The 23,989-nt window shown below is 42.0% G+C and overlaps 1 protein-coding gene across 1 annotated transcript; it reads right to left on the reverse strand.

Annotated features, from left to right (window-relative positions):
* Positions 1 to 415: 415 nt before the first annotated feature.
* On the reverse strand, positions 416 to 9,821 carry MPC1 (mitochondrial pyruvate carrier 1). The gene is made up of 5 exons (XM_042886600.1): positions 9,686 to 9,821; positions 6,764 to 6,767; positions 4,795 to 4,891; positions 2,134 to 2,266; positions 416 to 1,414 (listed from the first exon to the last, which is right to left on the reverse strand). Exons 1-5 carry the CDS (start codon positions 9,754 to 9,756, stop codon positions 1,396 to 1,398), a joined length of 324 nt encoding a protein of 107 aa, XP_042742534.1. The 5' UTR covers positions 9,757 to 9,821; the 3' UTR covers positions 416 to 1,395.
* Positions 9,822 to 23,989: the final 14,168 nt, after the last annotated feature.

A 23,989-nucleotide genomic window follows, 5' to 3' on the forward strand; every position in this document is an offset into this window, starting at 1 on the left:
TTGTTCAGCTATTATGCTATTAGGAACAACACAACACTAGCCTACAATTCAATTCTTTCAGCCTGCCATAGCTGGCAAGTCCTTTAGTACAGTCTGCATTATTACAGTATAGGTAACCAAAAGAAACCTGTTGCATGTTACATAGCTGAGTAACTAGTACAAATTCAACACTGTCTATTGCAGCTGTAGCACTCAGTCAAATCCTCAGCTCCTTTCTCCTAAGGAAAAAGGAAGTTTTAGATAATAGGATCGAGAGGATATTTGCCTTGATTCACTACATGCAAAGGATAATGCCATTTATTTTTTCTAGTCTGTTTTTGCTCCATGCCATCATAGTAACAGATTCTCCCTCCTAAAATTTCATTTTAGGATCTGATATCACGGTATGATAAACAGAACTGTTCACAATTTGAGATGGTTTATTGCCATTTGGAATATGTTTTATTGTTCAAAACACTGCACCAAAATAAAACCCACCATGTACATTCTTTGTCATCTACATTTTTAACAACAATGTAACTTTCAGGCAGGTCATGCATGAAAATCACTCTTCAGTGACATCAAAAAAAACTAATGAAAGGCACCTTGTGTCCTTCACATCCCAGACTCAAATTAAGTTAAGTTCTTGACTGAATAAAGATTACATACATCTAGAACTCAAGCAGTAGTAAAACAAATTAGAATTACCTGGAAAATAGTATCAGACTTTGTAGAATAGATAGATGTGTACAGATTCTACAGATCTGTAGAATTTGACAGAATTCAGTGCTATGCTTTTGCTTTTCACCATCTTTAAGTAATGTGCGACTTAAAAATTGTTACCTATATGTCTCTTTACTGAGACAAGGCATGCAGTAAGACGGAAAGCTGGCTGCTTCCAGGCTGTGTGTCTACACATTTGTTCTTGGAGATTAGCAAGCCACTGCTTAAGTTTAAAAAAAAAAAAAAAAAAAGAGACTAGGAATGAATGCACCCAAGTTAAATGGCTTTTAAGTATATGTTAATGTATAGAATAATACCACCTACAGTTCTGTTTTACTGACCTCTGTTCCAGTTAATTTGGAAACAAGTTGGTGAAGCCATCACAAGCTATTTTATTTTCATAATAAGAAATTTGTTTTCAAATAGTGCTGGTTGTTTGAGTAACAAACTCAGTCAGAAGGGTAGTTACTAAGGACAAATAAGGCAACAAAACATTAGAAGCAGTGGTTCCCATTGCTGTATAGTACTTTTAAAAAGGCAAGATAAAAATTAGAAATATTATTGATGGGGTCATTCACAAGAGGTGCTTTTGTTTTATCCCCATTGTCTTTGTCACAGCAACTGTAGATGGCAGATCTTCCTTGGTTGTAATTCAGGATGACCATATTCCTTGGCTTAGTTCAAGTTAGATATTTAGTTCTTTTTCTCCAACCTGTCAGGAGAAGAACAAGGTTTTTTTTAAAGAGCAAATACTGAACTTCAGTAGTTAGCAAAAGTCTGGATGCACAGTACAACTTCAGGAATGTCAGACACCTAGCTGGTCATTTCTACAAAGGCAGATCCAGTAGCAACTTTCCTAAGTCCTCTTTAATTTATAGATCAGGAGACATTATCTCACCAGATGCATTTCTTAAAAGAGAAAAACCATAGCTCTGATTCATCAGGATTGTTTGGGATTGTGTCTATAATAGTAACTATATAATGAAAGTGCAAGAATTGCAGTCTGCTCCATGGATACATAATATTAAATCTCAGATCTACCCCATACATACAAGAATGATCAGCTTAGTTTCTTTTCACCTTTCAGACATTCACCCCCTTCAGTATTTTATGAGTGTTTCAATCTCAGAAGTCATTGAAATAGACACATATGGACTAATCAACATAGTACATTAAGCAAAAAATCAAAGATCCCAGCAGCTGCTAAAAGCCTTGTCTGCATCCATGACCTTCCAGCCTCTTCTGTGTAGACCCCCTCCAAAGCTCACGGGACATGCAAGACAAGTCACATTTCCACCTGTGACAACAAGCTTGTTTTTTCTTCATTATCTTCTGCAAGCCTATTAACAAGCCCAGAAGCCATGCAAGGGCTTGCACCACAAGTAAAAGTCACTGAAAGAGCATGCTGAGTGCCAACAAGTTGGAACTTGCCTGTATTTGATCAGTCGCCCTCCTTGAATAATTTGTGCAACTTCATTAGTCAAGTGGCATGCAAAGAGAAGCCAGTTCCTTGGCTGCACTTTGTAGGCAAATCTCATGAAAGTCAAGGAGTAACAACACAGTGCTGCAAAATATAATAGATATCATTATAATTATAATAGATAGTGGATTATTTTTTATTTTGTTGAGAAATTATTTTCACACCAGCAAAATGTTAACAATACACAGAATGCTTCTCACTGGCATTTGAGTTTTCCAGTTGTTACAAACTTATGCATTTTTTCGCATTGGATCCTTAATGTGGTCAAGTGCTAATTTTACTATATAAGAAATTGTGGGGCTGGAATCATCACAAAAAACCTTCATATTGCTGTGGTCCAACTGAAGCTTTCTTTAGGTTACGACTTAAACTATCTCAGCTAGAAATTAAAAAAAAAAAAAACCTCCTGTTAATACCAATGAGATATGGCAACAAATAACTTGACAGATTTCTAGGACAGTATTTTTAATAAGTACTTACTCTGCATATAGTTGTTACTGGAAAAGCTCTTAAAGTTCCCAGATGCACCCAGCCACAAGAAATTATGAGCATTCAGAAGCATAAAGGTTTCTAACCTGCTTTCCAGGAAGGCAAGAAATAGTCTCAATCCACCCTCCTGCTATAACTGCATTTAAATACAGGAAATTACAACCTATTTTGGCATCAGTTTTGCAGAGTTCATGCTTTAGCTTTCCAACATGCTTAGAAAGAATAAAAAAAAATCTGGAAAATTTTCAAATTAAATTGATTTTTTTTTTTACCCAGGTTCAGAACCTAGAAGATGAAATAAATATTTGTACACATACCACCCCAGGCATACTTGTAAAAAGTACCCTAGAAAGGGCAGTAAACACAACCAGATGCTATTACCATCACAAGTTTCGATGCTGCAAGTAGCACACACTGAACTATTAATAGTCCTGTGACCTTTTCATTGGAGAACTACTAATTCTGTATATAATTATTCTGTTCTGATTATAAAATGGCAGTTCAGTTATCTGAGTTATCAATTGTAGTGAACAAGAACAAAGTAAAAAAGTAGAGTTTGCTACCAAATACTTTTTATTTCAGGCAAGAACTTAAGAGATCCGTTAACGGCTCTAAGAGCCATAAACAACACCTTTCATAAAGGAACTGAATTAGACTTATTCAGGTCTAGCTCATTACTAGACCACACTGAGTTATTTGTACTTAGCATGTGGAATCACTTCAAGCTCTTCTGAGTCCAGGAATTTGATGTCTGACTCTACACATAGAAAACCTTTTAATTTAAGGACAGCCTAGCAACTACTTCATATTTATAAACTTTTGTTCAGCTATAAATCAGATCAAAACTAGGAGCAGGAATAAATAGCTGCAACTGAAAAAGGCATTAACAAACATTCATCACTCTCCAAACTTTATCCTGCATTATTCTGTATCTGAATGCCTACATTCAATTATTATTTTTTAAGTAACTAGGGTAATAAAAAAAAAGCAAAATCGGCAAATATTTGGAGATATGAGAAAAAACAAATAGTAAGAAAAAGACTGCATTTCTAAAATACTAGGTATGTTAATGAGCTTCAAGCTACTCAGCAATTGAAGTATGATTATTTTTTTTTGTGGCAGGATCTAAAGCAGCTGGGGTAGAACTACAGTGTGCTCTGTTTCTGTCTTAAGTGTCTGAATTTACTGAGCTGGGTATCTGCCACCAAAAATTATTTGCAAAACACACTCTCACTGTACTGGAGACAATATTTAAGCTGGTCTTTCATCTCTAGGGTAGTAGATTAATAGATTGAATTACTCTAAGTAGAATCTAGTATAGATGAGGCAATAGATTTCCTTAACCCAATGGCATTTTGCGTGGGGGAGAAGAATTATTTGGAATTTGTTAATTCCTTAACGAGTCTAACTGCAATTACACTAGTATTGAAGTATCAGTTTAGTAAAGTAAATTACCTGTTTTATGATAACACAGAAGAACTTAAAATACAGACACATAGGCAAAGGCTACACGCATGCAAAAAAAGGCAGAATAATTGTTGCTTATGTATTTAAAAATGAAATTTTTACATCATATCAAGAGCCATAATAGCCTCCTGACATTCAGGCATCTGCTTGGAAGGAGTTAGTCTACCTCAGGTGTTTTTAGCACCCCACAAAGCACTACTGTTTTTTCAGTGTCACTGTTTATATTTAAGTCTCACACCAATCACACTGTATCAGTATCCTTGATGCAAAAAAAAAAATGCAAGCAGTAGTAGAGTAGTAACTACTAATGCTTGAGTCTGCTGACTAAAACTATGCACCAGGACTCTGTACAAAAGAAAAAAAAGTTGCTGAAAAGCTCTGCAAAAGACTTCATAACTCTGGTAACTCAGTATGAGAGGCCCCCAAGGTTATATAGAAAGATTTTTCATATCTGCATCTGTTCTGATCATCAGTTAATAAGAAATTAATACCACACTGCTTTAAGTGTGGAATTGGTGTTCTACAGTTCACAGAATCACAGAATTGTAGGGGTTGGAAGGGACCTCCAGAGATAATCGAGTCCAACGCCCCTGCCAAAGCAGGTTCCCTACACCAGGTAGTTAGTTCACTGAGAAGATGCTTGACTCAGTACTTACCAAATGTCATTCGGCCACTAATGATTTCTGGAGATTTCTTCATGTCATTAATAGCAGCAACAGGAAGTCCCCAATTGGCTACTGGGCCCCAAAAGTGCTGTAGAAGAAAAGAAAAAAAGCATTGCAGATACCTGTTAAGCTCATGCTTTTGTCTCTTCCCCAAATGGGGATACTAGAGATACTCTAATACTTTGGAATTGTCAGGGGACATTCAAGTTTCTTGCAACTGAAATTTCAAGAGCAACATTTTGCCAGCCTGAATATCAGCTTGTAACATCGTAATTAGACTCTGATTGAAAGCCACGTTTGTTTCCTGTAAGTTTAGGTTGCAATATTGGTAACTTAACTAGAACCTATACAGAAAACTGGAATGTTACATTACACATTGTTTTCATAGTTTGACCTTCCTGCAATATGCAAGAAAGGGTAATATTTCTGTGCCTACAGACCATATCGGCTCAAATTCAGATTTAAAGGAGTATTCAGGAGCTGCAAAAAAACACATTTATTTTTACTGTACTTTTGCTGATAAAAAAATTAACACCTTTAACAGCTAAAGCCTCTCAAGAGAGAAAATGGCATAACTGAGAATAGCTGCATGGTTACATGGTATCTGTACTTCACAGGTATGTTTAGATAGTATAAAGAAATGTATCTTTAACTTATGCACAAAGTACTTGCTGCAACAGAAGAAGAGCATTTACAGTCAGCAGCATGCGGTATGTAGTATGTAGTCAGCAGTATGTAGGATACTTTTTTCCAATTCTTTAATGAAACTAGTTAAAGGACAGCAAGTGGGCCAACAAGAAGTACCTAATCACATACACTATCTTACTGTGCAAATCATGGCTAAGACAAATGTATCCACATTATCACACTAAATCACAGCACAAAAGGTAACTGGTGAGACAGTACACATGTGACCTCTACTGTTTAAATAAGACTCCTGAAACAGCAATTTCAGTTTCAGAAAACAGGTCTTTAAGGCTCTAACCCTGTCCACGTTTTTCACACAGAGGGTGGTGAAGCACTGGAACAGGTTGCCCAAGGAGGCTGTGGATGCCCCATCCCTGGGGGCATTCAAGGCCAGGCTGAATGTGGCTCTGGGCAGCCTGGTCTGGTGGTTGGTGACCCTGCACATAGCAGGGGGCTTGAAACTAGATGATCATTGTGGTCCTTTTCAACTCAGGCCATTCTATGTTTACTGGAGACTTTTGGTTTGAAAGGCAGTTCAGGTCAACTTCGTGTTTTTGTGTAACTGCCATTACAACACAGATATACTGCAGACCACTTCCAGCTCCAGTTACACAAACTGAAGATCCATCATCAACCTGAGATGCCACAGCAGTAACTTTCCTCTGCTGACCAGGGAGGTAGGTGTGAAGCCCTTTCACTTGAAATAGTTATCCAGTTTTAAGTGCCTTTTGATGTTTTCACAAACAATAATTAAACTACACCTATCCTGTTTGTCTTTGGTCTGCAGAGACAAGCAAGTTCTCCATAACATTATGATTCTTACTATTATGAGCCATCACAACCATATCATTCAGAGCATAACAGGCCTAAAATATCAACTTCCAGTTTCAGGTGCAAACTGAAAGGCTAAGAAAAACTCTGCAGACAGAGTTACATGGTACTATTTATTGCCTCAAGTAAAGCTGGTTAAAAAAAATTAAGTCAAGCAATGTAAGTCAGTCACTACTATGCTACCAGTGTCTCTGCTATATAGCAGAGCAGCTCTAGATAGATAAGATCTCCTTAGCAAAGAATATGGGAAAAGACCTGTTGATTTTTCAAGTTATTACTGTGAGACAGTCACATAAAGCCTAGATCTGCAATTACTAGTGCACCACTCCTGGTGCTTTTCACATGCAAGGAACTTCATTAACAGTGCTGAGGCAGGAAAAAGTTCACAAGTTACTGAACTCATGCAAGAAAATGAAACAAAGGTCCCCTCCCCACTCCTTACCGTGCTGTTGAAGTGGCCCATCATTGTTTGCCATTCAATAAAGCAAATGGGAGAAAGAGAAACAAAATATTAGTTTCCTTCATAATTCATATATGATTGATGCTCACAAGAAATGAAAGACAAGTCAATAACTTACCTTGGCAGTAACCTTGGTTAATTTAACTGTTATTTCCTTCAAGAGTTGTTACTATGAGAAATGTTTACTGTTGAAGTGTCATTTACCTTGCAGAACAAAAACCTCATTATGATTCATAGAAAGTCTTTCCTGCCCTGCAGACAACAAAGCATCCAAACCCCCATCCTAAGCTAGTTTAAAACAGATGTCAAAAGCCCTCAAGGTTTGTCTAGAACAAAGCTAAACTGCTACAGCTTCACTGTAAAAGCTCTGAAGTCAATGAATTCTCCATATACCTATATTTAAGTAGATTAAACCAAACATTGCCGGAGGTTTTGCTGTCACTAAGCTCAGGCCAACCATGGCTGTATTAGATACAAACTATAACATTCAGTGACCTAACATGCCATGTACACACCAGGAATGTACAGGCTTCATTTAAGCCATCATGTAATTACCAGAACTATTAAAGCTGATCTATACCACTATTAGTTACTCCCATCATATTGGCTTCCATGATCACTTAACAAATGCCTATGGTAAGTAGACAATCAGGCCTACTTCAGAGGTCAAGCTGAATCTTCGTTACAAGCAGCAGTCTGAATCAAGGTGCATTGTTAGTACATCCTTGATTAACCTATCTGCTTGTTCCACTGCTTTCTTATTAACTGTAGCAATAATCAACTGGCAAGCCAGTTTCACAAGTGCACATTCCACCTTTTTTTTTTTTTTGGTAAAATCTTAAAAAAACAAATTCAAACAAGCCCCTCAGCACAGTGTTTTTGTGCTAACAGAATCCAACCTTCTTTTTTAAGATGCAAGTTGTTCACATGCATGCAGAAGCCTAAAATAGAACCATGCTGCCTGCTGCTAACAGTTCCGGCTAAGGTCTTGCAGCCATCCCCACGCTCACGTGAAACTGGAACAGCTATTATGCTCCCAGAAGAGGGCAGAACAAGGTCATTCAGCTCCTCCAGAAGCAGACACCGGCCCCAAAGCTCTACAGCCAACACAGCTGCAACAAATGCTACAGGATCCTTACTGCAGATACAGGGCAACTGCATATATCTACTCCTGAAGAGATACCACTCCAAATCTGTAGTTTCCAACAATTACATTCAATCCCGTGAAAATGACAGCATTTTGTTCTAAAATGTCAAACCTCGATATGCCAATCAGCTTGTTTTAAACTAACATTGCTGCTGAAGTTTACAAGAAGGAAAAGAAGCCATACTTAGAGCTTACATTCTTATGACATTTACTTTAAAACCTCAAGACATAATTAGGGCAAATCTATATTTACATGATTTACAGTCATTCACATCCCTATTAAACACCACTTCAGAGAAGCCAGAAGTGAAATTGGCAGAACATTTAATTATTTATGACAGTTTTAAAAGCAATTTATCTTTTCTTTGTGCAAGATCCAGAAGCTTGCTCATGATGTAATGCCAGACATAGCCACCTGAGAACAGCAGTATGTGTTCACTAAATCAGCTTTTGATTTTGAGTTATGAAGCTGAAACTGAAGCTACTTACCCTGATGGACCTCTGCAAGGACTGACTACACTAAGATATAACAGCTCACAACTCACCATATAGTCAATTCTGCTGCTTTGGACAATTGTTGTTATTCTATCAAAGGTCAAGCATGAAGATGTACAACCTAAGTGTTGCAAGCAGGATCTCCAGTCATTGTTTCACACGAAGAAATTACACACTTGAAAGCCTCACTGTAATTACTGACGTGATTAGACACTGATTTCTAGAGCAGACAGCATAGACTCAAAGCTTTGCTTTAAGAGCAGGGCAAGAAAGGAGTTTTGTGCAAGATGCAGAGCCCTCCAGTAGGCTGGAGCTTTCAGGAAAGAACATACTGGGATACAGCCGTTAAGTAGACATACTGTGTTTCCACTACAGTGGAAGACTGCAGCCTTTTATTGACAGTTAGCTAAACTCTAAGCACCATACCAAGCACAAACAAGAGCCTATATTGCTTTCCTAGGGCAGGAACAATGCTGAAAGGCTGCCCTGGGTGGTTCAACTAGCTTCGTGGCACACCCAGTAATAAAATGACAAAAGACAGAACCCATCCCACAAAGCAAGAATCCTGTGCATGTTCAGATAACTGAACTTTGTTTACTTCAAGAGGAGAACCAAGATGAAATACAGCTTTTTTTTTTTTTTTTTTTTTTTTGCCCTTAAGCCTTTGATAAAGGAAACGATACTTCAACAGATAACCTTGGTGATGTCAGGGAGCAATTCATTCTTCCAAAAGCTAGTTGCTTCCCTTTATTACAGAGCAGACCGATGCACTACTACAGCATACACGCTCCCAATGAATACCAGCACAATAACAAAGTGTCAATGTCACAAAGAATCCACCGAGATTACAGGATACCCTCAGAACTTCCAGAAGGAAGTCCTGCTGAGGCCTGCTCTGGCTGCCGTCTCGCTGTGAAGGTGTTCTGGCTCCTCCCGCATTTGGGTCACTGCTTTGGCATCGCTTCCCACCTTGCACAGAGCACCATGCCGCAGGCGTTCTGCTCACCGCAGAAGCTCTCTCCCACACAGACCCACCCCGCCTGCCCCAAGCAGGGCCGTTCCTCACACCAGCAAGTGCCCTCCCACGGGCTCGCACAACGAACAGCGGCCGCAACAGTTGCGAGAGGTACAGCGAGAGGTTTCCTAACGTCATTAGCAGAGCTCCGCCGAGCCTCGCAGCCCATCCGTCCGTTGCTGCCGGTGCCCCGCTCCTACCCGCCCGCCTCAAGGTCAAATGCGGACGGCATCCGCCCGCCGCTCACCTCATCAGATAGTCTCGGAACTCCTTGCTGCGCACATAGTCCGCGGCCTTACGGGCCAGCGCCCCCGCCATGGCGGCCCGGGAGCAAACGGGCTGCGCCCGGTTCGCCTGCAGCCCTCGCAGCGGACGGCTCCCCCGCGCCGCCGCCGCCCGCTTTACGGCAGCGCCCGCGCCACCGCCCTCTCCGTCAGCGCGGCGCTCCCCGCGCTCATTGGCCGCCGCGGTCCCGCCTCCCGCCCGCTGCGAGCCGAGCCGGTAGCGGCGCTCAGAGCCGAGGGGAAGGCGGAACGCCGTAAAGCGGCATGAAGAAAAGGGGAGGGGGCGATCGGGAAGGGCGACGCGGATCCGCCCTCGGCTGAGCCGCCGGCGTTCCTTAACAGCCCGCGGGGGCGGAGCCCTGCCGAGCTGCTATTGGACGCGCGGCTCGGCTGCTGGCTCCTCATTGGCTGGGGAGGCTCTCCTTGAGGCGGTGGTTGGGGCGTGTGGCGTCAGCTTGGACGGGGGGCGGGTGGTGCGTGTAGAGGGTTGGGGTGGTTTTCTAAGGGTAATCCTGTTTGTAAGAGCCCAGAGCGCGAGCTTCGGGTTTGCGGTCAGAGAGCGTAGGATTCAGCCTTCCCCCGTGGCGCTCAAGACGCGGGACCAGGCGCCCGCAGGCACTTTCCATTTCCTGCCCTCGCAGATTTTTGCTTGTTTAGACTTGCAGATAAACTCTAACCCTGCTGTAATACCTTCTCCATATAATTTGGGTCGGTCAAACAAATACCCGTATGTGAATGACTCCTTATCTTTGCTCAGTGTACTGGAGATAGTGAAAATGGATGTTTATCTGCTCCGACTGCTTTCCCAAGACCTGCAGCACCTTTACCACTGGGCCAGCAGCTGGGTGCAACCTGGGCCATGCTGGCAGCACAGGGACCCACAGCAACTTCCTTGCTCTCCACTTCCTGGAAAAATACCATGCGGCTCTTCTCTGCTGCATTACTTGCTTGGAGAGGAACAGATCTGAAGGAAGGCACAGTCTGGACACAACCTCCCCTTTGCAAGCGTCCGTGGCACGTGATATGAGCCCTTTCTGTAAAAAAGTGTTTCCTGATATCCAACCTAAACTTAACCCAGTGCAACTTGAGGTCATTTCCCCTCTGTCACCTGTCACCAGTGAGAAGAGACCAACCTGTTCTCACTGTAAGCACCTTTCAGATATTGGAAGAGAGCAATAACATCTCTCCTCAGCCCCCTTTTCCCCAGACTGAACAGTCCCAGTTCCTTCAGTCTCTCCTCACAGGGCATATTCTTTAAGCCCTTTCACGAGCCTTGTTGCCCTTTGGACCTGCTCCAGCACCTCAATGTCCCTTCTGTACTGAGGTGCCCAAAACTGAACATAGTTCTCAAGATGAGGCCTCACCAATGCTGAGTACAGGGGCAGGATGACTTCCCTAGTCCTGCTCACTACATCATTCCTGATACAAGCCAGGATGCCATTGGCCTTTTTGGCAACCTGGGCACACCGCTGGCTCATATTCAGCCAACTGTCCATCAGTATACCAAGGTCCTTTCCCATCGGGCAGCTTTCCAGCCTCTCCTCCCCAAGCCTGTAGGGTTGCCTGGGGCTGTTGTGACCAATATGCAGGACCTGACACTAGGCTCTACTGAAACTAATGCAGTTTGCCTTGGCCCATCAATCCAGTCTATCCAGGTCCCTTTGTAATGCCCTTCTCCCTTCAGGCGGATCAACACTCCCTCCCAACTTGGTGTGGTCTGCAAACTCAATCCCCTCATCAAGATCATTAATAAAGATGTTAAATATGTGGTCCCTGTACCGAGCCCTGGAGGACGCTGCTCTTGATCGGCAGCCAACTGGGTTTAACTTTATTCACCACAACTCTTTGGGCCCAGCCAACAAGCCAGTGTTTCACTTCTTATGTTTTCCTTGACCTTGTGTAAGGAGAAGGAAAAAATCTTTCACCTGCTTGGGAAAACAGTGTTCTTTAGTCTTTCTTCCAAGAATACACAAGCCCATTCAACCCTGTCTCACATGCTGTGCCTTTTAAATCTTTTATCGCTTTCCTTACTCCATCCAGACTCTTGTTTACAGCTTTCCAATGTGGTTCACAGTGTTTGAGTGAAAGCCTTCCCAGCAGTGCAGAGTCCTCTAGTTCTGAGATATCCCACTTTATTTTCAAAACAGTTAATAGAAAAATCATTAACTAGATATGTGCCCAGAACACGCCACCCCCAAGTGACAAGCCCTAGCAGCTGAGCAGCAAAAGCAGCAAGCAATAGTTTGAAGTGGGCTTTTGCTGCAGTTCTGTATATATTTATAGCAGTTATATTTACATTCCATTTTTCAGGTTTCTTGTATCATATGGGACTGTGTCAATAACCAAACCAACTCAACCCTCCCCCACCCAAAAAAAAAAACAAAAAAAACACCAACAACCCTTAATTTATCATATTCACAGCTTCCCTGTTATCCACCAAGACTGTTAAACAGAGAAATTAGATTGATTTTTCATGATTTGTTTGTGGCAAGTCCATGCTAGGTGAACTTCTAAGTACTTTGCTCCCTGACTGTTTCCTGGTTATTTAATAAGTTATTCTAGTGAGCTTTTTGGCTGTTAGTTATACCATTTGACTTACAATTTACTGACCCCTTTTCCTCAGACACTTGGTCTTCTCAAATGCTTTTGGACTGTCCCATTCTCTCCATGAGTTGGATAATGATCACCGGTGATCTCAAGTTGCTTTTGCTAGGGTCTGGTGACTATTAGAAGTAAGGTCCCACCAGATATCTAAAATTTATTTCAACCTCCCCCGTTTTTTTTCCTGCTCTGAACAATCATGCTACCATTCTTCACTCATTATTTAGACCTATTGGAGTTACTGTCATACTTCTGCATTTACTTTTTGTGGGCTCTTTCTGCATTATTCAGTATCTGCAATTTTCTTTGTTGTATTTTAATTTCTATCGCTTTTATCAAACTTCTTTAGTCGTCTTCTATGTCCCATGACAGTTGAAACTGATTTCATGCCTTGCCACATTTGATTCTGTTTTCTGCAGTCTGACGCTCTTTGTTTGGTTTTTGTTTTCATCTGTTATGTCTTTTTTTTTTCTAGTAGTGCACGTTCTTTTGCCGGTGCCCTTGAATTCCCTTCCTTGTTTTTAGCAGGTAGACTCCTCCCATTCTCCAACAGTTACTCTCCATGGGATAGTCTCCAGTAACAGTGGAAATCAAAAGCTTTCCCTAAATACTATCTGTACAGCTCATCAACTCTTCCTGCCAGCACACATCTGCTCTGGCCTCACCTGCACCTGCAGCTGGTGGGATGGACTGGCACCTTCAGCTTGGCTCCTCCAAATCTGCAGTGCTAGCACACCTAGCACTGGCATTTTTGCACACATGGACACATATGTAGATATGCGAGGTGGAATAAACCTTAGTCATTTTTCACAGTATCTCAGATTTTGGCTATGACAGAAGGCATGGTATTGGCTTGACAACTCTGCTTAGCAAATGGCTGATGTATTTCACTCAGAAGGGATTTGCCATATCTCAAATCCTCCATTTCTGTGTGCAGTTTGGCAGGGGTGAACCTTCCAGCTGAAGGACCATCCTGTTCTCATCCCAAAACTACTGTTGAGGAATGCATACTTCCTGATGTCAGCAGATGCAGGTCCAGTTGCTGTATTTTTCTCCATTGAAATGAAACCAGTCAATGAAACCAGTGAAGAAAAAGTTGTGTTGTGGACATCACAGAACTGAAGAAATGGTGCACCAATGTTAGTCAATAGTCATACTTCTGATGTAAGACGTGGTATCAGTCCTATAGGATATATATATTACAATTACTGACAAACACCTGCACGGAAAAGCAATGATGCTTTGGAACTGAAGAAACATGTGATTTGGAGTGCTGCATGACAGACAAGGGTACAGCACGTAAGCTGTTAAGTGTGCTGTGACTTCAGAACTGAGTTAGGTATTATTTGCCTGCTATTATACTCCATAGATACAGAAAAATAAAAAGATGAATAAGATGAACTGCTACATGAATTGCAATCTTCTGTGGTAATGAAATTACTTCATTAAGGTCAAGACAAGTCGTCTGGTAGGAAGATGGGAAGGCTGACTCAAGCCATTGACTATGACATTTAGTTAGCCTGCAGTATCAAGTGGAGCCAAGCTAGAGCTCAGCTTGATGTGACATCTGCATTTGTCTTCCTATTTTTGATAACAGATGTGTTATCTCTAAGAGCTGGTGTGCTGTTTGAGAAGTGTTATTCCATGTGGAGTATACAGCACTAAATTCAAGTTGACTAGGCACCTCAAAATGCTGAGTTGGGAGGCTGCCTTATGTAAATAATGAATGCACTCTGTAAGATGCATGGTCAGTCTGACACATTGGCAGAAACATCCTTTTGGAAATGAGTTTAATATTAAAGAAAATTGAAATAAAGTGTATAGCAGGTAAATTACTTTAGAAGGAACTCTATCTTATTTTATAAATATTTTTGAATATGCAGACACACTTTTCTCAGCTCAGAGAAGTACAGCAGCTCACAGGTTGCAGATCTCACAACGAATCTGCAAGCTAATTAGTTTAATTGCAAAACCTGATTAGTTAGGATTAATTTTTACATAGTGGAGCTACATGTATTTCATCATCTGCAGCTCTCAGTAGGATCTGATGTTGGAGCAAGGATAAAAAAACATAAACGCCAAGGAAGATAAGAAGACAATGATGTAATATTTATAAAATCACTGCAAAGAAGACCCACATTTATAATTAGCCAAAGGAACACTGTGTTGTGGGAATTAAAGGGGACAAGGTTGAGAAGGGAAGAGTAAAATAGATGCAGAATGGATCTGACAAAGAGTTTGGATTGCTGGGACGTAAGTACCAGCAAATTAGCAACTGCAGTCATTGACTGTCATAACTGGGCAGCCAAGAATCAGCTGGCAGCAGGAACTGAAGCAAGAGGATACAACAAAGAAAAAAAAGTATTTTGTCAGCATAGAATGTAAGCTATTTCTGGTAGTTGGTGCAATTATCACTGTCTTTCCCTGCTTCCACTGCAGAAAGACACAGCTGTCACTGGTTTTGGTCAGGCAGGTCTGAACATGTGAAACTTCTATTCCCACTATTATGAACTATACTGAGCAAACTCTGGCCCTGTCATGGTCTGTTGGGTGTAAGTATAGAAACTCCAACCAAACAAAATACTCCTATGCCTTTCCATACTTAAGCTTATGATAAAGCCATTGCTTAAGCCCAATTTCCTCGTGGCGGTTTTCATCCCTGTAAACCAAGTGGTTGTAGACAAAGAGTGCACCCCACACAGGCAGCGCTCAGTGCGCGGGGCATGTGCTGAAGGAGGCAGAGCTGCAGGGCCGCTGGAGGATGTGGCTTCTCTGGGATGAGTCCTAAATTAGTCACACACAATAAAACAGCCAGCCAGAATTCATGCTGTATTCACCTCCAGTATTTTTGGCTGTTTTTATCTGATCTTTTACCATTGTGAAGACTAAGTTGATGTTAAGTGTTTTAAGATTTATTTTCCTGGGCTAAAGAACATCTCTGCAGTTTATTTATTTAACAGTGCTTCAGAGGAGACCATTTCAGGCTCTATTTTTAAATATAAATGTGTATTGGTAAAGCTGCTTAGAATCAGCCAGATTTTGCAACATAGGTCCATATCAGATCATTATAAGGAGGATGATTGCCCTACTGTTTCTAATATCACAGTGCTACATTGCTGGTATCCTTCAAGCAATTGTTGCTTGTGTTTGAGGAGGAAGGGTTGAGGAGTGCTTGTTCAGTCAGGTGCACTCTGTACTGTATATTGCAAAATCATGCCAGCTGGGGTAAGAGGACTTGCTTTTTGCAACACCACATTGCAAAATTCTCCTCCTTCACTCAGACAGGAGAATCTTCTTTTACAGTTAAATGCCATATAAATGTCATATGTGGTTTCACTGCTGTAATTGTCATCTCCAGTGGAGCAGAGCAGGCAAACTGGCAGCACTCACCTGGCAGGCCACACCTCCCAGGAGGGTGACTGGGCTGCAAAGCAGAGACTGTAAAGTACTCCAGCTGGATTTAAGAATAAAAGGTAGAAACAGTTTTCTGAGGAAGGAGAATTGATGACATGACATACTGTGAACAGCATGGCTGAGGTTGTGTGGGAGGTTTCACACTTTGCAAACCATGTGCTGAAACATGCGTATCTCATGAGGAGAACCAGACACAGGTTTTCTTTCCAGCTTTCTGTGACTACTTCAAGGAGTTTTATCCAATAAAAATATCTGCAAACATGCAAGGAGACTGAAATCAAGTGCCTGCTCTTTGGCAGAAACTGAAGGGATCGAAGTTCAGATGCACTGTTAATTAATGACAGTCATTTTAGCTGTATAACCCTCTTCTCAGAAATTACAGGTCACTAGTGAACTGAGCAAATATAAGTTCAGTAGAACATGATAAAAATACAGATTCTGAGTATGCTTCACTACTAAGAAAGTCCTGCCTATTGTTTATATATGCTGTATCTCAGCTCCTCCCATTTGAGGCTGGGGGTTGGTTGGGAGGGGGGGTGGGGTGTCAGTCTTGGTGGATTGGAACAGTTCTGTGCTTCTCATTGCTTCCAGTACTACTTCTGCTAAAGAGCAACTCACCTAGAAAGCCTTGAACACTAATATTTTAGAATCATACAAACAGTAATGTTGGACAAGACCACTAAGATCATCAAGTCCAAACTCTAAGCCATCAAAAAACATAAAAACCATATAATGGCAATGCAACTGCCTGGATGTATAAAAGCAGATGAGCACTCTTGAATCACAAAGCTGGACTGTCTTTGGTTTAAATGCTGTATCCTCAGTTGGAGCCAATTTTTGTCTCAGTGGGCTGAGATTTCTCCACTTGCTGGCGACTGGTGAGAGCATGACAGTATCTGGGATGCTGCTGACTTACGAGAGAAAGTCAAAGGTTGTCTCTGATGGGATTGGTGACGCTCACCCAGATGGGGGCCCTGAAATCACCTTTGGCCTATTTCTTTAACAGGCTAAAAAAGGGGGGGAGATTTCAGTGGGCTACAGTGGATAAACAAACCGTGGGCATACAAGATGAGTAACTTGAAGGTAAACATACCAAAGTCCTTTCCAAAGCTGCTGGGATCAAAGTGAAATAAACGATAGATCCTGGTGGACTTCTACAAGGTCATTCAGGACTCAACAGGGAGTCATTTAAGTTCATACAAAGTCCAGCAGAAAAAAATGTCACTGATGCAAATGGGCTTGCTTTTAAGAAAACAGACACATAGAATCACGTGCCCAAATGTGCCTAAGTAGAAGGGAGATGGGTGGCCAAAGTCTGTGGTGTAGGTCTTTCTCACATCAGAAAACACTGAAATACTGCGATTCCACAAAAGTCAGAGGTACTCTTTTATATGAGTATTGATCTTCATAATAAACATTAATATTGAGTGGTAAGGCTACAGTTCAGATCTCAAGGACTTAAAAGGATATCCTTATTTATTTATTTTACACTGAGAGCCTTATAATGTAAACACGAGAGCGTATGCCCCAAAGCTGTGCAATTCCTGGCTGCTCCAAGCTTGTACACCAAGCTATAGCCTTCATGCCTGGAATGGAGCTCAGGGCCTGCTCTGTGTGCCAAGTTTGTCATTTGGGTAATGAAGAGGGGAAGAATTAGCCACGCAGCAGTGTGGAAGTTCAACTTAACCCTAACAACAGGAAATCTGGAGCAGTGGAGTGCCCATATCATACTAGCAGCCTGCGACTTGTCTCCTTCTTTCTGCCCAGGGTGCCCTTACTGAAGGCTGTGCAAAGATCAGTTTTTCCAACCTGCACAGCACAGCTGGTAATTTTCTTCACTCAGGAGGAGACAGCATGAACATCATCACTGCACCATGCGGAAACCTTGTGGTTCCAGTGCTTGCCAAGAGTGCTGCTGTGCAGGGAGCTCCATCAGCTCCTTCCTCAGACTGATGTTGGCCAAACCCATACACCCCACATCTGTACAGGCTCTTTCAGACTCTTTGGGCTAAAACAGGGGACTGGCAGCCCACAGTGGGGCACCCTGATAGGATCAATACATATTTTGCTACTTCACGCTTCAGAGAAGCTGTTTGCCACAGATCTCACTAGACATTGTTTGGGACTATTTGAAAATGTTAGAATTTAATAAAAGTGGGGAAGTGATAACATTTACCCACCTTGGGGCTGTATACATCTGCACATGTGCAAGTGTTACAGTGGTGGTGGTGTTTTGGCTGAAGAAGCTCCTCACACTGTCACCCTGTGTTATTATGAACAGGTACATTTGTCACTGACAATTTACTTCCCTTCTTCACTTTTTTTTTTTTTTTTTTCCTCTCAATACCTAGGATATTACAATTCGGATCTTGCAGCCAACCTATCCGTGTCTTGGGATACCTCAGGGATGTTCAGAAGCTTCATGGAGACCCTCAGTTCATGAGTCATCACTTGGCTCCAAGTATTGGGAATTTAAGAGCTGAAGCTTTTGTGGTCTATTTTGTCATTCTCTTTAAGACAGCTTCATTCTAATCGGAGAGCTTATTCAAGATTTAAGCCTTTTTCACCTCTTTGTACTGGAAGGTTTCATTCCTGTTGGTAATCTGTTTATTTGAGGCCCTCTGGTGGTTCTCGTATGTATTAACCCGGTAACAATCTCTCAGTACACGGCTTCTGACTCCAGGGGGAGACGGTGCCAAACGCTGGGGTGACATCCCTGCTGCGTAACATTTGGTTGGGTTGCTCAGGTAATAACGGTGGCGATTCATACTTGAAGTCCACTGATATGTATAGGCCAAATGCTAAGGAAATACACACCTTCCCTTCACTCTTGACACTGACTCACAGCTGAAGAAGCAGCCAGCCTGAATGGATAAGTAAAGCAAATAACTGATTATTGCAGAGTTTACAATAAACAGAAAGAGTAAGCCCAGACAACAGCATGATAATCAGAAAGCCTGGGTAAATGCACTGGAAATCACAGAGTCTTTGTCTGCATGTCTTAACAAGGAGGCTAGCATTAGAATTCAAGTCCATATTTACTGCAGTAGAAAGGTATGAAGTTTTGTGACCATGGCTGCTTTTACTGTTGAGGGCAGAACCTGAAGAATAGGAAGAATCAATGAGACAGGAGTCTCATTGAGCCAGCACAACATGCAGACTCACCACAGGTTGTGACTCACCAGCCTTGTTATAGACTAATTTCCCCAACAAAAAATGGAATTGGGCTCAGGCCAGCTGTGGATACTTAGAAAACATCCAGTGAGAGCACTACAAATAGCCCTCCTGTCCAATTGGATGAATGGATAGAGATCCACTTCTTCTACCTTGCATCTGGAAAATGGGCAGACAGCATTGTCAGCAGCCAGTGCGCTGCAAGCAATGTGTGGTCAATTTGAATAGACAAAAATTCTTGTCTTCTGTTCTGCTCCATAGCTTTTAGCAAAAAAATCTGCGCTTGTGATTTTCAGAAATTAACTTTTATTGTTGCACCTACTATTTACTGTTATTACAGTCTGATGCTCTCAGACTGCAGTTGTGCTGTCTGTGAATGAGATGCTACTCAGATAGGAGTGACTTTTAACCATGTCCTCTGTGTGACAAACACTGGTTAAGCTTGGGTTACTCCTGACCCTAAATATGTTAAAGGAGGAATTAGAAGGGGAGAAGGAGGAGAAAGGAATACTTTCTTCTTTTTTCTTTTTTTTCTATCAGTCTTCCCATTTCAATGATAAGGGCTCTCCAGAAAAGCCTCCTTTTTTTTTTTTTTTTTTTTTTTTTTTTTTTTTTTTAACCACAGCCTTTAGTGGTGCTAAAGTGCAGCAGTCATTGCTCTGCCTCCCAGGAGTGGCTCTACTAGCCATGGTATGGACCTTTCAAGAGAAAAGCTTGGTAAAGGAAAGGAGGAAGGATTTGTGGAAGGCACAAGGGCATGAGGAAGAGGATGGAGACATACACATATCTTAGTGGTGAAGGACCATGAGGAGTAAAGGCACAGGAAGGGTCGCTTCTATTAGGGACAGACAAAAGAAGTGACAGAAGTAGGAGGAGGACAGGAGCAGCTGGCAGGAGAACAGAGGCATACCCATGGGCATAGCAAAAATGCTGTGCCACGTATTTGAAAGTCCAAGTTCCCTTGGTTATGCTTACTTGGATCTGGATCACATGGAGTTTTTCCATGTCTGGTACAAAATGTAGTTCCTGATCTGGACTCACAACTTATGTAATGCTGCTGGATATCACAGAGGGGAAGAGAATTTTAATGATGGTAATGCCAAGGAGGCAGACCCAGTTCCTCCCAGGAGGATAGGCTGGCTTTGCTTTGCAGTCACCTGTAAGCTCAGCAAGAATAGGGTATGCTGGCTGCTTGCCAGTGGTTCTCCGAAGACCTGTACTACAGGAGGTCTCTGAGAGGAAATCCATGCCAGGCACCTTGTACGAATGCTCGCATTTGTCTGGCAGTGAAACCCCAAATATGCCTGGTGGGTGAACCATCTGCTGATGGAGGGTTACAGGGTTACTTGTTGCTTCCTAAATCAGAGGCTTGAATATTCAGGTTGCACCGAAATAATGGCTCCAGACTGACTTGGAAAGGTAAAGACGTGCCTTTACCATCACCACACCTGGCATTCAAGCATGGACAGTGCTTGGGGACTGGAAAGGCATCATGCAAAACCAAGCTGGATCCCTTCCTCCCCTCCCTTTTTATTTCTTTATAAAGGAAGGAAAAGACATGCCAAGCCAAAATGACAGAGTACAGACAGGTACAGGTATCTCTCCACAGCCAGCCCTCACCCTGCTTCAGCTCAGCTCTTCAGCCAGTCCCAGCACGCTGCCCACCCTCCCATCCGCTCACAGCTTTTTGCAGTCAGTTTGTGTGGCTTCATGACACTGTCAGCTTGTGGGAGCAGGAGCTGAAGCCAGCAGCATAGCAGCATAGCAGCACTGAACACAGTACAGAGAGAAAGGGGAGCAAAGAGCTTGTTTGAAGCAGTTGTGTGTAACAATATAGAAAGTCCAAAGATCATCAATCTGCTATAAAAATATTACACTTCATAAAACCATGTATTATAAAAAAATCTATTCGGAAATGCTGGTAAACACGATAAATATCTGTAACCAGCTGCCCTTCTCATACAGGAAACGTAAAAAAGCACGAGCTTCAGAAGTTATTGTAAACATGAACGTGGAGCCTGTAAACAAACTCCTAAATCACGGTCCGTGTTTTGTCAGTTTTGCCTGGTACTGCCTCAGGTAGCCCCTGCACAACTGGTTACCCAGTGGTCCCACTTCACCATCAGGATACTGCTCCTGGCTGGCCTCGGATCTCACCTGAGCTGCCTAGAGAACAAGTACTGATACAACAGTAAGGAGGGGCAATTTGGCTACAAAGAACAATCAGAAACAATCTTTTAGCAACTAGTCTTCAATTTCTGCACTTCCAGAGGCCTGTTTTCAACTTTCCCTTTCAAAATTCCACTTCATCCAAAAAAGCATGCATTATCCCCATGTGCCTTTCCTCCATTTTCTCTAAAAATTATAAGCATCACATCCATTTAGGCGACACTTTCTGCACAAGCAGAATCTACAACTGTATATACGTAGGCAAGAATTGTGGTTGTACAGTTGAACACCACCATAGTTAACACACAGCACAGGGTGATGCAGAACGCCCCATTTTTACATTCTGAACTTCAGGCTGCAGAACATTTACCCATGCCAGCCAACATTTGCATATACAGTCAGATGCCTCGTTAGCTATCTGTCCTGAGCACGCTGTCATTCACGTGCACGCAGGAATGCACGGTCTAGCCTTCCCAATCTCACAGATAGCTTGTAGCTAAAATTTGGCTCTGGGAACTAGTAGGACTTTACTTGTTCTGCAGCATTCTCATTCTGCACAGGCTTCTACCCAGTGCTCGCCTAAATGCTGAGAATTTCAGTTACGTACACATTTATTACCTTCACTTTCTGAGTAACATTACTCAAGTTTTTACTTTCAGAACTTTCCTTGTGCCTGCTGTGGGGGCAGTGCCTGGGTGAGGCCAGGGCAGGGAGCACATACCTCTAGGGGGTTTGGATGTGTGCTTCAAATGGATAGGTGGAAATGGGCTTGCACATTTTCCTTTGTTACAAACTGTACTAAAACATCTTATCAGCATTATTTTAAGCCTTTTTATTTTAATCTAAAGGATATCTAAGCTTGTTGGCCTAATTGTGCATCTTTTAGGATTTAGATGCCAGGATCTCCCTTGGCTCTTGCTTAAAGGAGCAGTACACAGATGTTCTCCAAGGGAATTTTGCTTCCGATTGTTTGCTATGGCATATTTTGCTACAAAATTCCATAGATACAGCTTCAACAGACCTGAATGAAAATCATTTTTGTGTGGAAGCTTAGATACCTCTTTTCTGCTACAATAAATCTGCATTGTCTTCCATGTTTGTCTGCCTTCGTCCTATTAGGGATTGCTCTACATAATCAGGAATTCTCTCTGTGAAAACTGATGATTTCATAACAAACCTCAGGATTTCTTCTTTATAATCTCCACAGTGGCAAAAATACACATAGTCAGGACCATCTCCCCACAGCGCATCATCTGAAAGCATACACCTTCTGGTTACTGGCATTTTACGCAAACTTGTGGCACACTTCTTGAAGCCAGGATTTGCCTCCCACCTTTGCATGCACAATCTGGCATGGGTAAGCTGCTTGTCTAAAAAGCCTATTGCCTGCACCCACCTCAGTGGAGGGCCCTACTGCCCCATGCCAGTACATGTCACAGCAGAGCTGGTGCCTTGGTGCCTTGCTGCCATCCCCTGCCTGCTCAGATGCCAAGCACTTGCTTTGCTGACTATGCTGACATTCTCACTTGGATAAGCTGGGACTGCATGTTTTTGATATGCACACACAGGTATACATCTGGACACAATGGCAACAAAATCTTGATATTCAAATACCATTGTATGTAATTTATGGGCTTATAAATGAAAATAATTAATGAGCATCAAAATGTAGCATTCTGTACATGGCCCCAACCTTGTATGGTTAATAGGGTGATAACTGCTGGGCTATAAAGAGCTCAGCCAGGAAGAAATTCAAACTATTGAACTCCTGGAAGAGCAGCATCCTGTAAGCTTGGCCTACAACATAATCAGATGGAAAAAGAAAAAGCTTGAAAAATTAAGACTGAGTACATCAACAAGGGATCAGACTGTTTCCAATGACTGTGAGGAGAATCCAAACTGAAACAAGGGGAGAAAGATGCCAGGAAATTTCTAGTGGAGACAAAAACTGTACCTAATATTTACAGCACTCTTTCTGCCTATGTACAATGACATGTTAAAAAGACATTTCGTTGAAACAATTCAAATCAATTGGGACACCAGAAAATCCAGCCCTCCCTCCAGATGCCCTCAGCATCCCCATGCCACCTTGCCTTCCTGCAGACAGAAGTCACATCCAGGGAGTTGGCTGGCACATCTCTGCATCAGTCAAGACATCTCTGACAGCAGAAATGTATGAGACTTAATTAACTTCCAATGAAAAGTGTAAAAGCAGCAAATAGCTAATATTGAGCACAGCTTAGCCAGAGTAGAGAATTAAGCAAATTATTCTCTGCTGCTTTGTAAATAAACGTAGCCACACCTATGCATGTTCCCACACAGCAATTCAAGCCAATTCATCCTCTGTGTGAAGTTTCACAGCATTGTTTATTCTAGAAAAGAGAAGGCCTTCAAGAGGAGCTGCTTTGCAGCATTCCTGTGTGCACAGCACATAAACCTGGACATTAAATATTGGTTTAAATTATTAAGAATAAATTTAAATTTAAAAATAGGCTAATGCAAACAAACAAAGTTCAGTTAACACTGGAACACAGATAGTTTTAGGAAGCATTTGCTTTAGCAAATGCAACTCATCGTCCCCCTGAACACTGATGCCATGACCTGGTAATTTCACGTGGCACCATAGTGCAGCACTACCCAGCCAGGCAAGTACCACCTCTAGCACACAAAGCTCCATGTTAACGTTTTGTTTTGTTTTTTTTCTCCCTTCAAAATAGACAAAAACTCAATATAGCACATTAGCTTCTCCCCACAAAGCATCTCAGGTGACAAAATTCACTCAGAAAACAAAACAAAAGCATTATAAAGAAGAATCCTGGGCAGCTCGTGATCACCATATGCCACAATGGGTAAGAAAAACAATAAAAAAGGTAGCTCAGGGAATGAGGAAAAAGGTCCGCTTTGCTGAG

Source organism: Lagopus leucura, unplaced genomic scaffold (assembly GCF_019238085.1).
Source record: "Lagopus leucura isolate 7727_CA_CO unplaced genomic scaffold, USGS_WTPT01 Super-Scaffold_73, whole genome shotgun sequence".
Taxonomy (NCBI): domain Eukaryota; kingdom Metazoa; phylum Chordata; class Aves; order Galliformes; family Phasianidae; genus Lagopus; species Lagopus leucura.

Coding starts and splice junctions, on each gene's coding strand:
- MPC1 (XM_042886600.1), bottom strand. CDS start 9,756: ATGGCGGGGGCGCTGGCCCGTAAGGCCGCGGACTATGTGCGCAGCAAG. Junction 2,267..4,794: donor TAGTGGCCGAATGACATTTG/GTAAGTACTGAG, acceptor TATATTTTGCAG/CACTGTGTTGTTACTCCTTG.